Source organism: Sarcophilus harrisii, chromosome 3, assembly GCF_902635505.1.
Source record: "Sarcophilus harrisii chromosome 3, mSarHar1.11, whole genome shotgun sequence".
NCBI lineage: Eukaryota > Metazoa > Chordata > Mammalia > Dasyuromorphia > Dasyuridae > Sarcophilus > Sarcophilus harrisii.
Window position 1 is genome coordinate 533102101 of NC_045428.1, and position 19752 is coordinate 533121852.

A 19752-nucleotide genomic window follows, 5' to 3' on the forward strand; every position below is an offset into this window, starting at 1 on the left:
CTTTGTCTGAAGCTTCTCACCACAACACATCCTTTGAGCTCACTCTATGAATGATCTTATTATCTGGCAAAATCACATAATTGTTGGCATTGTCTTGACCAGCACCAGGTGTTATTTGAGCTCATACAAGTTCTGATCATGAAGTCCTGTTATGAAAAAACCTTGTCACATTGTTACATTGTTGCTGTTACCCATAATTGTAAGGGCTACAGCTTACTGGACAACAATTGATATAAGCATTGAGATCTCCCCATACTGCCTTGGATCCCTTTATTTTGAGTATGTTGAAAAGAATAATCTCTGTTAGTGTTAATTATTTTTATTTATTTTAGTTTGATTAAGTTCCTTTTAAAAAGGATTTTAAAAATCCTGTTGATTAAATTCCTTTAAAAGGAATTAGCCCTCATAATTAAGCTGAAGTAAAAAAAAATAAATAAAAAACTAATAAAACCATCAATTCTAACCCCTCCACCTTTTACAAATGAAGCATGAAGAGATTAAATGACTTGCCCAAAGTCATGAACCACTGTGTGTCTGGGACAAGATTTGAGCCAAGGTTTTCTTTTCTCTAAGTTCAGGCTACTTTTCATTCTGTTCATGCTGCCTCTATCTTCCACTTTTTGTTATTTTTTTCATGTCTGGACCTAGTGTAATGAGATTTTGCTGAAAGAGTATGAAAATCTCTTTATAGGTGAAATCTAAGAGAGAATTGTATTTGGTCCAGGATGCAAAGTACAGGGTCTGGGTGGGTTCAGGCATAGAGGATAGTCCTGAATCTACAAATATACCTATATGTGTCTACCCCCAGTGCCAAAGCCAGCCAAAACCTTGGATATTTCCCAGAAGATATTTACCCATGAGAGAGAGCTCCCCATTTATAAATAATGCTTGTGATACAGGTACCTATTATCCCAGGGGACCAACTGTGGAATAGGAAGAGATGAGTGATAAATATTAGTGCAGTTTTGCAGCAAAGAAAGATAGTAAAGTCAATAGACTGAGCTCAACAAGACTGACCTGCATTTCCAGATACAGAGACTATAACCAAGTAAGTACCACAGCAAAGAAATGACCTTAAAATATGAATCTGATTCACAAAGATGAGTTCTTAGCAACAGAAATATCAGATACAGTATAGGAGCTGGCTGAGCTCAAGTGGAGATTAAGAATGCTTATGTATATGAAGGAAGAAATGAGCTCTTTCTCTCTCTCTCTCTCTCTTTCTCTCTCTCTCTCTCTCTCTCTCCTCCTCCCCCCCCTCTCTCTTGAGCTAATTTCTTCCTTCCTTATGTGGTGGGGGTTATGAACTGTGTGTATGTGATATGTATGGGGTGTATATGTGCGTGTGTGTAATGTGGGGAATATTTATCAGGTTCAAGACAAAAGATTAATAGTATCAATAGAAATGGCAGTTATTCACAGTTTGGGGACTGTATATTATGTATTCATCCTAATTTTTAACAGCCATTCACACATAAATTGCAAAGACATTGATGATCTGCATTATTAGAGGGATTTTCCACTGGAGGGCATAAAATCACAGATGCGGTACAAATATCTTTATCTACATCATACATACATTATACATGTGTATATCTATATATCTATCTTTATCTCTATGTTCTTTATGTATACCCATCCATCCATCCAAACATCCATCTATCCATAGAAAGCAAATAGTGACTTCTAGAATAAAACTCTATTACAGTTCACTTCTTCAAATTAAAACAAACTAATATACTATTAACTTATATTATTGACCAACCTAATTTCAAATCCCTGCTAAAGATCCTCTCTAGCTGTAAACTTCTATGATAGAAAATGTTAACGAAACAAAAATTCATCATTCTCTGTGTATGCATTCATTATTGTCTCCTTTTAAAGGACAATAAGACTCATCATGGAGATATTGACATCCATAAAGTTTAAAGTAAACTTTACAGTAGTAAAAGGATGATGGATAAGAGTCCTCTGCTCTTCTGGTCCTTGGTGAAAGTGGGCCTGACTATGTGGTAGCCCACTGGAAGGGTTCAGAGCTTAGAGTTCCATTACACTTTGTTATATGAGTAGCATATATTAAATTGTAATATTTGTTATCAGTATCACTAATTTGTTATCAGTTTAGTTGCATGAAAAAAGTGTTTATACTAAGTGTTTGAATGTTTGAAATGATTTTTTTTTAGCCCCAGGAAAGTATAATGCACATGAGCATGCACATGCATGCACATGCACAAGCGCATGCACAAGCACACACACACACATACACACACACACAAACACACACACACACTCCTACCTCTGGATGGTTTAGGTGGGAATCAGAAAATGTACTTCTGGCCCTAACTCTGACATTAATGTACTTTATTATCCTATATATGGAGGGAATTATAATAGATTTCTTATCAAAGAATGATCTTTCCAGATCTAACTTCTATTACTCAAAATAGGTCAGAGATTCAAATCCTTCTCCTTCCACATTCTGCATTGATGATTTTTCTCTTCCTCTTTTTTTTTTTCATATATGTGATAAATTTGACACCTTGGACCTCTTTTCTCCACCCCACCCTCCACCATCTGATGTCCTCCACTCAACTCTTCTTTCCCCCCTTCCCCCAGAATTCAAATCCAACCTCAGACACTGACTAGCTGTGTGATACAAGAAAGTTACTTGAGCTCTATTTGGCTCAGTTTTTTCATCTATAAAATGAAGTTCATTATATCCCCTACCTACTAGGACTGTTGTGAAAAACAAATGAATTAATAATTGTAAAGCACTGAACAAAATACATTACACATAAGGACTATATAATTTCAGTTATAAATTCTTAATATTATCTTTATTATTATTATTCTTTGCCTTTGTATAGCATGAACTCTGGTTCCCCTTTCCAAAAATCTCTGAATGGTAGGATTTTCCCATAACTGACCTAATATCCTCATTCTTTTTCATGATCTTCATTCAAGTCAACAAACATTTATTAAAGACTTACTATGTGTTGGGCATCCTGCTAAGTGCTTGGAGTAAAAAGGCAAGCTACCACGTACTCTCGAGTAGTTAACTAATTTGGGAAGGCAACATGTATCTAACTACCTATGGGATCAGACTATTTGAACTCAATAGGTTCCAGGTCCAGCACTCTACTAAGACATATAGTTGCTCAATAGTAGAATAATAATAAAAATGAGTTTGCTGAAGTCAGGAGTTGCAGTCCTCTGTCATCATGTTTATGGATCATCTGTAAATTGAAAATGGTCTGAGCATATTACTGGATATGACAGAAAGCATTAAGATTCATTAACTACAAAATCAGTAATAATAATCGCAACGGAGGCAGAATAGCACAGTGGAAAAAACCCTGGATCTAGACTCAGGGAGCCTAGATTCAAATCCTGATTCTATTGTTATCTGTGTTACCATAAAGAAGCCATGACTACCCTGATCTTCAAATTCCTCATCTAGACTGCACTCTGAAGTCCATTCTAGCTCTAAGATTATTCTAACAATTTTAATAATAATCAACTACATAACATAGCAGTGTGCTTTGTGTCAAGACTAACTTGCTTATTACTGAGGAGTAATTAATGAGCCTGAAAACTCCAGAATAACAGGCCAGATTTGCCAGGTCTATCCAATGCAGTAGCGAAGCCTTCAGAGTCACCAGCCCCGACACAGTCAGTGGGAAGCCCCTGTCACCCTGTTGAGGAAGTCCAGGCCAAGTGAGGAGCTAGATTTCCAAGTGCTGAACTTACTGAATGACAGTCCAATAATTTTTCAGTCCTTTTCAAAAAGAAGAATTATGAAATATCAATTCTTCACTCCATTTTTATTCTGATTTTTTTTAACTTCTAGAAATTTCACCAGTGGATTAGTAGACTGTGCTAATCTATGGAGATCTATGAGACCTCCAACGCAACTACAGAAGACAATTAATCTCCCCTGTTCCCTAGCAGCAAACCTTTAAGTTTAGCAAAATAGATAAAAACACAATATTAACATTAACAAAATATGTTAATTTGTGTTTTTCTAAGTCAATTTGTGGGCTTCAGAGCTCAATTTCTATTTGAGTTTGACCTTGTTGACATTATGGATAGAGAACTGGCCTTGAAGCTGGGAAGATCTGTGTTCAAGTATAGTTTTTATTGTCTATGGGTCTTTGGGTAATGTTCTAGGCAACTTCTAAGACTTTAAGTTTTATAGAAGATGCTGTTTCTCATTGGAGGAAGGAATTTCTTTGCTATGAAATTCTCTATATCAAAAAACCACAGGCCTAGTTACCTATCCCTATTCTACTTCACACAAAAAAAATACACATACATATATACACATACTTGTTCAGTTGCTTTAGCTACGACTAATTCTTTATGATCCCATTTGGAATTTTCTTGAAATAATTTGGAGTGCTTTGCTATTTCCTTCTCTAGCTCATTTTATAGATAAGGAAACCGAGGCAAGCAGAGTTAGATGACTTGCCCAGGATCACACAGATAAGTCTGAGGCTAGATTTGCACTTGCAAAGATGAGTCTTCATGATCTCAGGCACAGCATTCTATTCATCTAGTTGTCTGATAAACATCACACACACACACACACACACACACACTCCTTAATGGATTATATGTCTATATAAATATTCTTAATATGTTTTTCTCTTCCTTAACTCATATATATTTCCCAGTAAAAAAATCCTTTACCATACATATATCCCAAAATGAAACTGGAACAAATAACCATTTTTGTGAATATCATTTCAGATTCAGAAGCATATCTTACCATCATGTCAAGTTTGAATATTTCTGAAGGCATGGTCTCTACTTTCCTCCTTATTGGAATCCCAGGACTAGAGCATATTCACATCTGGATATCCATCCCCATATGCCTCATGTATATAACTGCTGTCCTTGGTAACTGTACTATCCTCTTCATCATCAAAACAGAACCCTCACTTCATGAGCCCATGTATTATTTCCTATCAATGCTGGCCTTCTCTGACATGGGCCTGTCCTTCTCGTCTTTACCCACCATGCTAAGGATCTTTTTGTTCAATTATCCTGCAATCTCCCTCAATGCCTGTTTTACTCAGGAGTTCTTTATCCATGGCTTCACCGATATGGAGTCCTCAGTGCTGCTGATCATGTCTTTTGATCGTTTTTTAGCAATCTGCTATCCCCTAAGATACAGTTCCATTCTCACTAGCACTAGAGTTACACAGTTAGGATTAGTGCTTGCTGTTAAGAGTATCCTCTTAGTACTTCCCCTCCCTTTCATACTAAATAGACTGATCTACTGCAAAAAAAGACTTCTATCTCACTCTTACTGTCTGCACCAGGATGTCATGAAATTGTCATGCTCTGACAACAGGATCAATTTTATCTATGGCTTTTTTGTTGCCCTCTGCATGATGTCTGATTTAGTGTTCATTGTGATTTCATACATATTTATTTTAAAAACAGTAATGAGCATTGCATCCCATGGGGAACGTCTCAAAGCCCTTAACACATGCATCTCCCACATATGTGCTGTGCTAATCTTCTATGTGCCCATCATCACCCTGGCTGCTATGCATCGCTTTGCCAAGCATAAGTCTCCCTTGGCAATGATCATCATTGCTGATGTTTTTCTGATGGTTCCCCCTTTAATGAATCCTATTGTATACTGTGTGAAGACACGGCAAATACGTGAGAAGGTTCTGGGAAGACTCAAATTTAAGTGAGAAAAATAAAGGTCAAGTTTGGGAAAATGTTTGATCAAGGGACAAAGATAATGTTTCTCAATAAGAGAAGAAAATCATAAATAAAATCATGATGATGATGATCATCATCACCATTACCATCAGCACCACCACCACCACCATATCTTTTAGTCCTCAACTATATAAAATAATAATAATAGTTAGCATTTATATTACATTTTGAGATTTATAAAGTTCTTTATATACACTATCTCATCATAATGGTTGCATTATAATGATTCTATGAGTTAGATGAGATCATTATACCCATTCTATAGATGAGAAAATAGACTGACTTGTTCAGAGACCTATAGCTAATAAATATCAGAATTTGAATTCAGTTTTTCCCCAATTTACCACTCTATCTCTTGAGCCACTTACTTACCTCTCTTAGCTAGAAAAAGCCAGAAATGGAACCTGCCCTTGATAAGTTCTCACTTCGAAAGACATGGACCTAAAGTAGGTCTCTCTCCTTGTATCAGAATTAATAGACCTTTTATTTCTATCATTGTCAAGAGTACTATTACTCCTCTACTTAACCTGGTTTAAAACATCATTTTCATTTTAGATTCCTAATTCACTCAGACCATATATTCAATTGGTTGCCCAGTCTTGTTTCTTTCTTATTACCTCCACAAAATCTTTTGAATCCTTTAGAATGATCCAAATTGAGGATCTTATCATCTCATTATAACTGCAATACCTATTAATTGGTTTCTTTCATCTCAAGTCTATCCCTACTCCAGTAAATTTTTTCTCCATGATTGAGGTCATTTGAGTAGCATGACGGTAGACCAGGCATTTTCTTTGATCCTCATGATCTCTAAGACCTTTACAAAATAGAAATGTTCACCAAAGATAAAACAACTTTAACTGTCTCCATGATCTAGGATGCTTAGAATCCAAAATAAAAAAAATAATTAAAAAGAAATTGATAATAATCTACTCTGAAATCACTTAGGACTGTTGCACTTAAAGGACTTGATACTGAAGTATATCAAACCCATATTTATCCTTCAGTTCCCCCTCCCTATTTCTAGCCCTGTGATGATTTTGAATTCAGGTTGTAGAAATTAACTCAGGTCTCAACAGCCAGTTTGACCACAGCCCTTCAGGAGCAAAAGGTTTTTTGGAATTGTAACCTTCAACACCAGTGCTGCAAAACTGAAGTGCTGGTGCAGAGACTGAGAAGTTAGAAATAAAAAAAGTAGAAAGTTTACTGGGATATCACACCTCCCATGTGAATGGCTGAACAATATTCCACTTGAGGAAAATAGGACACTAGCCATCTGGAACTAGTTTTGACAAACCAAAAAGTCACGTAGGGCAGAAAGTTAATTTAGGCTGATGTATTCTGATTTGACCTGTATGGGAAGAGGCTTAGATGCCTCAATAGTCTAGTTCCCAATAAAACCATGAATGCGGGGAAAGGCAGGAAGTAAATGAAAGAAAAATAAATGGAGAGAGAGAAGACCAAAATTACTAGAGATCTCAGGAAGAAGAAAACTCAAGATGTTGAACAGAAACATAGAAATCAATAAGAAAAACAACAGAAGGCACAATTGACCTCCAGATCTGAAGGAATTTGTGAATAAATACTGAAAAATATTTATTTATTGCTTGTTGAATATTGTATTTATTGCTTTTTCTACTTTTAACTCTACTGAACAAGATGCTCCTTCCAGGTTAAGCACTTCGTCTCTAATCTCATCACAACTCTACTAAAGTCTTGACTGAGACCACCTCTTTTAGCCATCTTTCCCCTCTGATTGGAAGCCTGAAAGATGGAGTGGCAATCTCTTCCCAATGCCTTCCATTATAGAGGGCAAAAGCTGAACTTTTGGGTACATTCTTTGCATATGCTATTCTGCTTCATTTTACCTCCACAAAACAAGATACTCCCCTGGGTTCCCTCACCCCTTTCCTGCCTCTTTTATGTGATTTGTTTTTAAAAAATTATATCTCCAGAGATTAATACACTGCCTGGCATATAGTAGTTGCTTAATAAATGTTTTTTGAATTGCAGTGATTAAAAGGGAGATAAGAACCTATAAGCTTAGAGCATACTCTAAACAAGTAAAGAGATTGTAGTTGAAATTGTTTTTCTTTTTTTATAGCACAGAAGGAACCTTAATTTTTACTTTAGGTTCTGTATTTTTATTTTATTTTTATCAATTACATGTAAAAAACAATTTGGATTATTAAAAAATTTTTAAAGTTCTATATTTTCTCCCTCCCTCTTTACCTTCCTTTCTGATACAATAAGCATAATTTATTTAGATTATATACATGTGATTATATAAAACATATTTCTTTATTAGTCATGTTGTGACAGACATAGACTAAAAGTAACAGAAAAATAAAGTGAAAATAGTATGCTTTTATTTGCATTCAGACTCTGTCAATTCTTCCTCTAGAGGTGGATAAGATTTTTCATCATGACTTTGTTGGTATTATCTTGGATCATTGTATTCCTAAGGACAGCTAAATCATTGACAGATGGTCATCATACAATATTACTGTTACTATGTTCAAGTTTCTGCTGGTTCTGTTCACTTCATATTATGGTGCAGTGTCTCCTTTGACATTTGAAATATTATTCCAGAAATGATGCATAATGGAAAAAAGAGGAATCCATGGGGTAAGCCCTGTAAGCCAGAGGCAGGAAGTACTTAGAAGAGAGAATCTAGAATGAATACCTTGGAAACTTTGATTGTATGAGGAATAGAGTGAAAAAAGAGAAAGAAAAATAAGATAATTATATGGGTCATGAATCAGGGAATGAGAATCTATAATAAACAGAAAGATAAGATGGATAATGAAGACAACTCCTTTATGAACAGGGATACAAAATGAAATTTAGAAACTAAGGAATACTAATAGTTGAAGGAGAGGTGAGGAAGGGTGAATTTATTTGTCTGAGAGGGGGAAAAGAAGAGGGAGAAAAATATAATTAGATAAAAACCAGAAAATAAAATGAACTAATTGAAAAGATCTAAAGGAAAAGAAATAACAAATGAAAAGAAGGGATCAGGGATGAGAAGAAAGCCATTTGGAACAGGACCACTTTAAAAAATCATATTAAAGTAACTGAAGCAACATATACTTGTATTTATAGCAGAAGAATGAATTTAAAATTGAACAGTTTCTACATTAATAGCATTAATGCATCTAGGAGAAGGGGGAAAATGGTTGAATTTGAAGTGGAAAAAACTATAAAATTTATCTAGTTAGAATTTGGTATAAATATATATATATATATACCACAAATAAACATATATACGTATATTATTGATATACAGGTATGTATTTATATATAATTGTGTTTTATATATAAATAATATTTATAGGTATACATGTTTGCATACTGTGTTTTATATATAGTGTTATATATACACACGTATATATGTACAATACATACATAATTCAACAACAATACTATATGATGATCAATTCTGATGGACCTGGCCATCTTCAGCAATGAGATGAACCAAATCAGTTCCAACAGAGCAGTAATGAACTGAACCAGCTACACCCAGCGAAAGAACTTTGGGAGATGACTAAGAACCATTACATAGAATTCCCAATCCCTATATTTTTGCCCGCCTGCATTTTTGATTTCCTTCACGGGCTAATTATATACTATTTCAGAGTCTGATTCTTTTTGTACAGCAAAATAACGGTTTGTACATGTATACTTATTTTGTATTTACTTTATGCTTTAACATATTTAACATGTATTGGTCATCCTGCCATCTTGGGGAGGGGGTGGGGGGAAGGAGGGGAAAAATTGGAACAAAAGGTTTGGCAATTGTCAATGCTGTAAAATTAGCCATCCATATAACTTGTAAATAAAAAGCTATTGAAAAACCAACAACAATACATACATAAACATCTGGTGTCTGTGTATATATGTATATGTATATACTATATACAAATAGTATGTTTGTGTGAGTGTGTGTGTATGTGTGTGTGTGTATGTATAATAGCTATTTCCCAATTGTCCAGTAAATATAAATAGTCAAAGACATGAATAAACAATTTGCTAAAGAGTTCTGAGGTATTCACAATAACATTTAACAAAAAGTTCCAACTCACTAATAATAAGATAAATGCAAATCAAAACATCTCTGAGGTTTTACCTCACACCCTGAAAATTAGCAGAAATAACCAAAAAAAGTAACAGTAAATGTTTGAGGGGTTAGAAATATAGGTATGCTAATATATTGTGTGAGGTTGTGAAACAGCACAACCATTTAAAAAAAGCAATTTGAACTTATGCAAATGAATTGTACTCAAATGAATTGGATTTTATTTTCCATACTCTTCTAACCAGATAACCCATTATTCAATTTATACCCCAAAGTAATTATTGATAAGGAAAAATCCATACACTCCAAAATATAGCTAAGAATTGAAATATAGTAGATACCCATCAATTAGGGAATGGCTAAAAACTTGTTGAACAAGAATGTAATGGAATTTTACTTTGCTGCAAGAAATGATGTGCAATGAATATAGAGAAGCAAGGACAGAGCTATTTGAACTGATGCAGTGAATTAAGCAGAGCTAAGAAAACAATATATAAAGTAACTATAATAATGTAAATGTAAAGAATAAAATAAAAAAAGCAAATATGAAAAAAATTCTAAATATATAATCTTTAGGGAGTTTTTGTTTGCTTTTTACCTAATCTACTTTCCTCTCATTTATATCCATTGCTCTTTATTTTGTCTTTTGAGTCCAGAAAAAAAGCAAATCACAACAAAAAAAATTAATTTTGTTATTAGGTCATGATAACATATCAGATATTTGAATATAGCATATTGTTTTTCTGTGTACCCTCTTCTTCAAGTTATATATATTCTTGCTGATAATCATATGGAATGATTTCTGACCATTTACATGCCCTTATCACCTTACTGTATGTATTCTCTTGTCAATACTCTTCTAAAAAAATCAGTGTGGGATACCATTCTGCTATTTAATTCTAGCAGAATGTAGAGCAAGGTTTTCAATCTTGGCTTCCAAAGTATCCCCAAATAAATTTCAGGGTGGATAGGAAAATTACATCTTTCTTTTCACTAACCTTAAACTTAAATTTAGTATTTCCTTCAATTCTTCAAAAACGTTATTCTGAGGAGTTCATAGACTTCACCAGTTTCCCAAAGAAAGTGTAGTGCTGTTTCTCTCTCTTTCTCTCTCTCTCTCTCTCTCTCTCTCTCTCTCTCTCTCTCTCTCTCTCTCTCTCTCTTCCTCTCCCTATGTGTCTCCCATCTCACACACTTTGTCTCTCAATGTGTCTCTCTTCTGTTTCTCTCTGTCTATATCTGTGTCTGTGTTTGTCTGTCTCTTTCTCTATCTCTGTCTCTCTGCATCTTTTTGTGTCTTTGTCTCTCTGCCTCTGCCTCTGTCTGTCTCTGTGTGTGTGTTTTTGTCTCCCTATCTAACACACTTTGCCTCTCAATGTCTCTCCGTGTCTCTGAATGTCTTTATCTGTGTTTATCTCTCTGTCTCTGCTTCTCTGCCTCTCTCTCTCTCTCTCTCTCTCTCTCTCTCTCTCTCTCTCTCTCTCTGCTTCTTTGTCTGTCTGCCCTCCATCTCACACACTCTGCTTCTCGATGTGTCTCTCTTCTGTCTCTGTCTGTCTTTGTCTCTCTCTTTCTGTCTCTCTGTCTCTCTCTCTCTTTCTGTGTGTGTGTGTGTGTCTCTCTCCCCCCCCCCCCACATACACATGCACACATGGTTAAGAACCATGATTTACAAAAACTATAAATTCACTCACATTGGACACTAAGTTTCTATTGTGTCAGAAAACAATCTATTGTGGGACAAAAAAAATCATCAGACTTGGTCTCATAATAATTTGTACTGAAATTCCTATTCTAGTACTTATCTGCTGTGTGATTTTGAACAAATTCTATTTGACATCTTAATCTTGTTTTTCTCATCTATAAAATGAGAGGGATTATATTTTATTGTGCAAAGCTTTTAAGAAGATAAAATGGTAATATATATAACAATATTTTATAAACATTAAAGTCCTATATACATTTATTATTATAACTATTTTTAGAGTTGTAGTTTATTATTATTAAAATTAATAAAATGATCATAGAGCTAGAATGGACTTCAGAGTGCATTACATGTGAGGAAACTAAAGGACAGGGTAGTCATGTCTTCTTTATGGTCACAAAAGAGTCAGGATTTGAATCTAGGCTCCCTGAGGCTAGGTCCAGGGTTCTTTCTATTATGCAATTCTGCCTCTATTGTGATTATTATTGCTGATTTTGCAGTTAATGAATCTTAATGCTTTCTGTCATATCACACTTTTTGATTTTGTGATCCAGTAAAATGCTCAGACCAATTTCAATTTACAGATGATGAATCTAGAATCCATATATATATGATGCTTCACAGAGGACTGGCAATTCCTGACATCAACCAACTCATTTCTGTTAAAAATTTCAAATCACATTTCATGATCCAAAAGACATTTACCCATGGGAAGCAGTCTATCTATTATTCGGGGAAAGGAATTGGTTAGTCCAACCTTAATCAGGACAGACACATAATTTGGTCTGCCCTGAGTAGTTGTCAGATTGATAGCTCAGTGGATCCTAGTCCAGAGCCTATTGGATCTGGACAATACAAGAAGGATGGAGTTGAGGTCATTCTGGAAAGTGGAAATTCCCTTTCCCTGGCCTTTACAGAACACAATTGTCTTCATATAGATTCTTAAACATGTTATCTGATTTGTTTTTAAGGAGGGTTTTCTCAGAAGAGAAGGGGCCAAGGGAGATATATTTGAAAACCAATAAGATATAAAAACAAAAAAGAACAAATTGAAAGGTCACTTAATAAACTACAATTTTTTGGTATTTTATTTGATCATTATACTTACTTCTGCATGCTCAGTTTTTTATTTATTAATATGGCATAATTATCTTTTTAAATTACATAATTATATAATATTTTCACCACCATAATCAACATTATTAAAAATAATTTGTTTTAATGTAGTACTGTTCTGGGTGCTACCCTTCAGAAAATATATTAGTCCAACTCCTGTGATGTTTCCTACCTTAGATCAATGACACAAAAATGGCTAAAGATAACGAAACCCAGAATCACACCAAACGATCATATAAATGGATTGTCTCAGCATTTGCAAGATAGTATAAGGGAAAACACTGGCTTATGAGTCAAAAGAAAAATGTTTGAGTCTCACTTATGGCACTTATCAGCTGCATAACTTTGGCCAAGTTATTGTATTTCTCTGGGCCTCAGTTTGCTAATAGGAAAAACAAGAGGTTTGGTCAATGGTCAGTCAATCAGCTTGTGGGTATTATTAGCAGTGTATGGTAGATAGATAAAATTAAGTGGGCTTTTGGGAACAATATGTCAGCATAGAATCTGTGTCAATATTTTAGATGAATCCTCAAAACAATCCTTCCCTATGTCCAGCTAAAGAAGTGGATGTGATTAGAAATTAAGATATTCTATATTCCTAGATTATAATACCAACTAAACAATAATGTGATGTAGTAGACAAAATTTTTGACTTAAAATTAGTAAGTAAAATTAGTTTAAATCTGCCTTTGAGACTAACTGACCATGACTAAGTTATTTAATTTCTCTGAGACACAGGCAAACATCTAAGGCACAAAGTCACATCTTCAAAGAATCCTGTGCCATCTTTGAACACCAATGTTATCCATACAATCAGTATCATCATTTGACCAAGACTTATAATCCCTTGCTAAATAAAGTCAACCTAGCTATATAATTCATCCATTCATTCAACAAACATTAACTATTGCATATAGAGTGATGTTAAAATCATCAGAGATGAAAAAGTATAGATCAGATTTATTTCTTGTCCTTATGGAGTTTATTTTCCAGTAAAGGAGCAAAATTCTATTTTCATGAGTTCATTCAAGTGTTTTGGGAAAGGAGTAGGGAAGAAGGGTCTGAAAAGTAAGTAATTAAATGTTGTCTCTATAACTGTCAGTAAACAGATATGTCCATGTTGAGGTGGGAGGTGCATTAGACCTACTTATTCTTCCAGTATCCATATGTCTATTTATTCATCCAGATGGGTTTTGGCCTTCACTTGTGTTCCCATGAGAGATTATGGGGAAATCCTGAGACACTGATTCCAAGAGGAGTTTGGGGAAGAGGGGAGGAGGTTAAAAATTGCCTTTTCTATATAACTGCAAGCATTCAAATACATTTCTAGGTCAATATCTGAATTTCTATACATATGCAGGAGTATAAAGTCCCACTCCTTTCTACTTTCCTTTAATCTTATCCCTGTCTGATTTCCTTATTTCTTCACATGGAATTCATTGTGGTATTTGGAAAGCACACTGAGCTTAAAGGCAGTGAACCTGAATAGTTGGTTTTTTTTTTTGTTTTTTTTTTTGGCCATGCTTATGATTTTTCTCTTTGAGGATTGAATAACATGATATGGACATATGCCCATCTATTCATGTAGGCACTTGATATATACAATAACAAACATAAGCAAGTACACATATGGGCAAATATATATATACTTGTATATATTGTTAAGCATTTTACTGGGAAGAGAGCCATGCCAGTGTTTGGCACTGGAATCTCAAAGGTGAATCAATATATCTTTTTAGATCCCTGCTGACTTTTGTCTCATTTCCTGTCTCATGGAAAAGATCTGACTTTCATAGGTTGAAGCTGTCTGAGGATCTTTTCCCTGACTTCTCTCATCTTGACACTATAGAGAACGGGGTTGAGCAGAGGTGGAAGAAGGAAGTGGATATAGGAGAGAAAAGTGTGGGCAGCATGGGGAATGGGTAACCTCAGTCGGTCAGTAAATGCTAGAAGTATCATAGGTACATAGAAAAGAAGCACAGCAGAGAGGTGTACAGCACAGGTGTTCTGGGCACGACGACGATCTTCAGGTGAAACTACATCACGAAGTGCCTGCCCAATGAGGGCATAGGACAAAAAGATGAGGACAGGGTCCAAACCCATAGCAGACAAGACCACAAAGAAGCTGTAGGTTGCACCTTGGGCCCCAGGACAGGATAGCCGGGAAATATCTGGATGTAAGCAATAAGAGTGGGATAAGACTTGGGGATGGCAGTAAGGCATCCAGGCCAAAAGAAATGGCAAGGGTAGATGGAGACTCACACAACGGAAGATGATGACCAGCCCTATCTTGCTAGTTACACTATTTGTGAGTAGAGCTGAATAACGGAGAGGATGACAGATAGCCAGTGCCCGGTCAAAGGCCATTGCAAGCAGAACAGAGGACTCCATGACAGAAAAAAAAATGAATAAAGAACATCTGGAGGAAGCAGGCAAATGCTGGAACTGTGTGGGAATCAAAAAGGGAAAGTTTCAGCAATGTGGGCATTAGTGCTGTGACCAGACCCATGTCTGACACACCCAGCAGGAAGAGAAAGTAATACATTGGGCGGTGGAGTGAGGGCTCCACAGCAATAACCCAGAGAACTGCTCCATTTCCCAGAGCACACAGGAGGTAAATGGCAATAAAAATTAGGGCCCACCATGATGGTGTAGTCACCAGTCCTGGGATGCCTACCAGCAGGAAGGTAGGAATCATTGATGTATTGTTGCTGGGATTTGCCAGTGTGAAAGGTTTTTAAGACACACTACACCTCAGAAGTGGATTCCAAAAACTGGGAAAGAAAAGAAAAACATCAATGAAATTTAGTTTGGTGCTTTTACTTCTACATGATGCATATCTCCCCCATCTCTGATTTTCTAAAACTGGTTATAATACTGGTTATCCCTGGGGCTCCACTCTTTTCTTGACCATGTAGTTAACCTCTACCCTTTTATTTCCTTTTAATATTTTCTTAAACCCCATATCCTTCTTCTATATTCTGTCAATTTCAATCTAGTTTCTTCTAAGTGGAATATTTCTCCCATCATTATTTTGTTCAATACTTAATACCCATCATTTGTAACTGTACTTCCACCTGTGTTGTCTATCATGATCTCAAGTCCCTACTCATCAGTGTCTTCTCTGATCTTGTCTTTACTGCCTAAAATGTCTCCTTGATACACTTGCTTCATCATCTTTCCACATTCCAAATTTCTTCCTCCTAATTTTGTGCATGCCTCATTCCCTACGTAACAACTGTTCCTAGCTTTCCTAACCTCTATATTTTATGAGCTGATCTTCTTTACCTAGTGACTCCTATTAACTCATTCTCCTATAGTGTCTGTCTATCTCATTCCTCTCTCCTTTATTTCTTTCTTTCCAAATCCCATTCCTAAAACAAGGTTGGGGTAGAGACCTTGTTATTCAGTTTTGGAATATATATTCAGTGCATATATATGTTATTCAATCCTCTCTATATTCTCTCCAAGGTCCTTATTGCCTGGGAGCAAGATTCTTATCCTTGCTGAGTATAGTGTGATAGAAGTCAGTTGAGTAGAAATAGTCTGTGAACTTTATTGGCCCTTCTTAGATTAAGTATGGGAAACAGGCTTCTCAGAGCAATCTTACCTTCTTGCTGCCTCAGGTTAAACTTTGACCAACTGCATTAACTCTCTTCTTCCTTTCCTAAAGAAACATGGACTCTTAGATATCCACAAATGTAATGATGCACTTGATCATAATCACACATGTGTGCATATGCTTACATTAATATATAAGCATCCATTTCACATACAACCATTCTTACATCCACCCAAAAATACAATGCAACAAAACTACACATAGGTGTACAGACTGTCTATTTGATTGCATGCACATAAATATACTTTCATACTTACTTATGTATTCAGTCACAGGCCATTCATGAAAATGCATAAAGTCACATGATCATAAGATTATACTGATGCTTACTCAGATATCCATGAATACATGGAAATATCTGCTCTGCTATTTTAGGCTGCTCAATTTGTTAGGGACCTATGATAGATGCCTGCTCTATCCCTTACCTATAGATTGGATTCCAGAATATTTTATACAGAAGCAGAAAGACCTCAAAAAATTCTGAATATCCTTCATATATCTTTTCTATCTCCTCACAGTCATCCTCCCAGAATGCCTCTCCTTATATATGCACTTGCATATATTAATAAATATATGTGCATATAAATAAATGCACACATTTGCCAACACAAACATATATTTATGCATACACAATGGATGTGAGAATACATACATACATACATACAAGGAATCCTTTCTAATTTCATAACTTTACCTTTACTTAAAATATACTCCAATATAAAATGTATGAAAAAATCTATTATATACACATCCATTCATGTATATTTATGTGTACATATGTATAAATAAATGATTACATAGAAACAATCATAATTATAGTATGTATAAAGGTATAGAGATATGCATATATTATATAAAAAGTCACCTGAAAATATGACTATACTTTTATGTATCTTTGCATTTAAAACACATATAATTGCATGAATTGATGCTTATATATGCCCACAGAAACCAATATATTGGCATGTATCATGGATACCACATGCCATTTTATTGTTTTACAATCATTAATAATGAAGTCAAGATAGTTACATATATTTTTACATAAAGAGATTATTTTCATTCACTTGATCCTAGTTAACCATGCATACATAAAATTCCAGCTCTCATATGAACACACACAGAGATAATTAAGCTTCCAGACAACATTATCAATAACTTCATATTTCTCAGTTTTTCTATCTTGGTGCCCTTTCTCTCCTCAATATACATACTCTGTACTAGAAGAGATTTTCAGGTAACTTTGAACTTACCTTTTCATCCAAACATATCCTCTCCAGTCTGAATGTTCTTTCTTCATCATTCTCCTAGATTAGTCAAGGATGCCAGGGATGCTATACTAACATAATTGCTGGGAAAATGAATGGGAACTGGGAGGAGACTGAGAATAACATTTTCCTATTTATTATTTATTTACCAGGTTGTTTCAATGTCTCCTTGAAAATAAGAGAACATGATCCTGAGCGCAATGGGACAGAGGGTGGAAAAGTTTTGTTGCAAGAACTAGGTAGGTTTCTAGATAGGCCTTGGCAGGGGCTACAGTGAAAGATAGCGTGAGCCCTGGGAAGGGCATTCCAAACAGGGACAAAGGAAGATGAATTTTAGTTTAACCCACTGAATTAGCTTGTTAGTCTCTGGCCATAAATGACAATAGAATCTTGTGCCAAGCCCATCCCCCAAGCCAAGCCCAGACTAACAGACAGCAGAACATTATGTGTAATTGAACCATTTCTGTGATAGAGGTTTAGCCTTATAAAGAAAGTATTCTTTATGGGGATTTATATTGCCAAATCCACAAATCTCCACTGGAAGTAAGGGAGAACAAACTGATGGGATTGTGGGAGATGGGAGTGGTGATAGCAAGGAGTACAGACTTGAGTATCCAAGGCAACAGAGAACCCCTCTAGACCTCTGAGAGTTTCCCATCTGTCTTCCAGTTAATATCATCTTTCTAGGAGAGCTTCTTGAATACTAAGCACTGAACTGCCTTTGAGAAGCTCTCATATGTCTTTGTGTATACATTATCTGAGCAACTGACCTCCATTCCCTCCCCCCATCCCCCTACCTTTCACCTATCACACCTATTTTCCCCCAACTATCACAGATCAATATTAATAATGTGTATATTTCAAGCACAGGAGATCACAAAATGGTCATATGGCCCAGATAATATAATGTAATGATTTTTAGTTTTAGTCTCTTAGTCAGTAACATGTTGATGTTGAATAAATTGAGTGCTATTTCTACAGCTTCATTCTTCCTCTAAAAAATGATCTCCTTTCACATCTGTGATAGGGTCTTTCACTGTCTCTGAGATGGCTCCTAGCCCAAAAGAAGTGCAATCTATTTATTCTGCCTTTATAAAAAAATCTTTTTTCACTCTGACATGGCCATTGTTGTGGGGCAGATCCTTGTTATTTCACACTTGGACTATTACAAGAGCTTTCTGTTCAGTCTGCCCGATTCAAGCTCTATCCATTTCAGTTCATCTCTACTCCTAAAGTGCAGGTCTGATTATGTCACCACCTTAGTCAAATTCAATGGGCTGTTTATTACTTCTGAGGTAAAGTATAAAATAATTATATTTTTAAAGCCCTTCCTAACCAGCACACTTTCTACATTCTTCCCAGTCTTCTTACTTTGTATATACCTTCTACTCTGATCTAGTGACTCTGGTTTCTTTGCTATTCCTCATATAAGACATTCCATTTCCTGACACTATGCATTTTCAGTGATTTTCTCCCATCCTTAGACTGCTTTCACTCTTTCTATTTCTTGGCTGACTTGGCTGACTTACCTAATTTCAGGTCCCATCTAAAATTCCATCTTTGACAAGAGGCCTTTGTGTCTTCTTTTATATAATTCTTCATATAATGTCTAATTTATCTTATGTATGTCTTGGAGAAACAGTTGTTTTTATGCTGTTTCCCCTGCCAACATATAAGATTGTTGAGATTAATAACTGTTTCATTGCCTTTCCTTTTTTTTAAATTAAAACTTTTTATTTTTCAAAGCATATGCATAGATAATTTTTCAACATTAACCTTTACAAAACCTTGTGTTCTCCCTTCTCCCACCTCCTCCCCTAGATGGTAAGTAGTTCAACATATGTTAAACATGGTAGAAATATATGCTAAATCCAATATATGCATACATATTTATACAATTATCTTGCTGGACAAGAAAAATCAAATCAGACCAGGGAAAAAATTAGAAAGAAAATAAAATGCAAGCAAGCAACAACAAAAAGAATGAAAATGCTATGATTTGAACCATACTCAGTTCCCACAGTCCTCTCTCTGGGTGGAGGTAGCTCTCTTCATCACAAGATCATTGAAACTGGTCTGAATCATCTCATTGTTGAAGAGAGCCACATCCATCAGAATTGATCATCATATAATCTTCTTGTTGCCATGTACAATGATCTCCCCGTTCTGCTCATTTCACTCAGCATCAGTTCATGTAAGTTTCTCCAGGCCTCTCTGAAAT

The 19752-nt window shown here is 35.4% G+C and overlaps 2 protein-coding genes across 2 annotated transcripts; one reads left to right on the plus strand and one right to left on the minus strand.

The window, feature by feature from the left end:
* The first annotated feature begins 4775 nt into the window (after positions 1-4775).
* Positions 4776-5793, plus strand: LOC100923336 (olfactory receptor 51A7-like). The gene has a single exon (XM_003764757.2). The coding sequence runs from the start codon at positions 4776-4778 to the stop codon at positions 5709-5711; it is 936 nt and encodes a 311-aa protein (XP_003764805.1). The 3' UTR covers positions 5712-5793.
* Positions 5794-14180: 8387 nt separating this feature from the next.
* On the minus strand, positions 14181-15400 carry LOC100924648 (olfactory receptor 51S1). The gene is given in 2 exon segments (XM_012545403.2): positions 14181-15044; positions 15046-15400. Coding segments are annotated over 2 exon segments (927 nt in total). The 5' UTR covers positions 15340-15400; the 3' UTR covers positions 14181-14411.
* Positions 15401-19752: the final 4352 nt, after the last annotated feature.

Bases quoted from the DNA above. Each gene is read 5' to 3' on its own strand.
- LOC100923336 (XM_003764757.2), top strand. From the start codon at position 4,776: ATGTCAAGTTTGAATATTTCTGAAGGCATGGTCTCTACTTTCCTCCTT.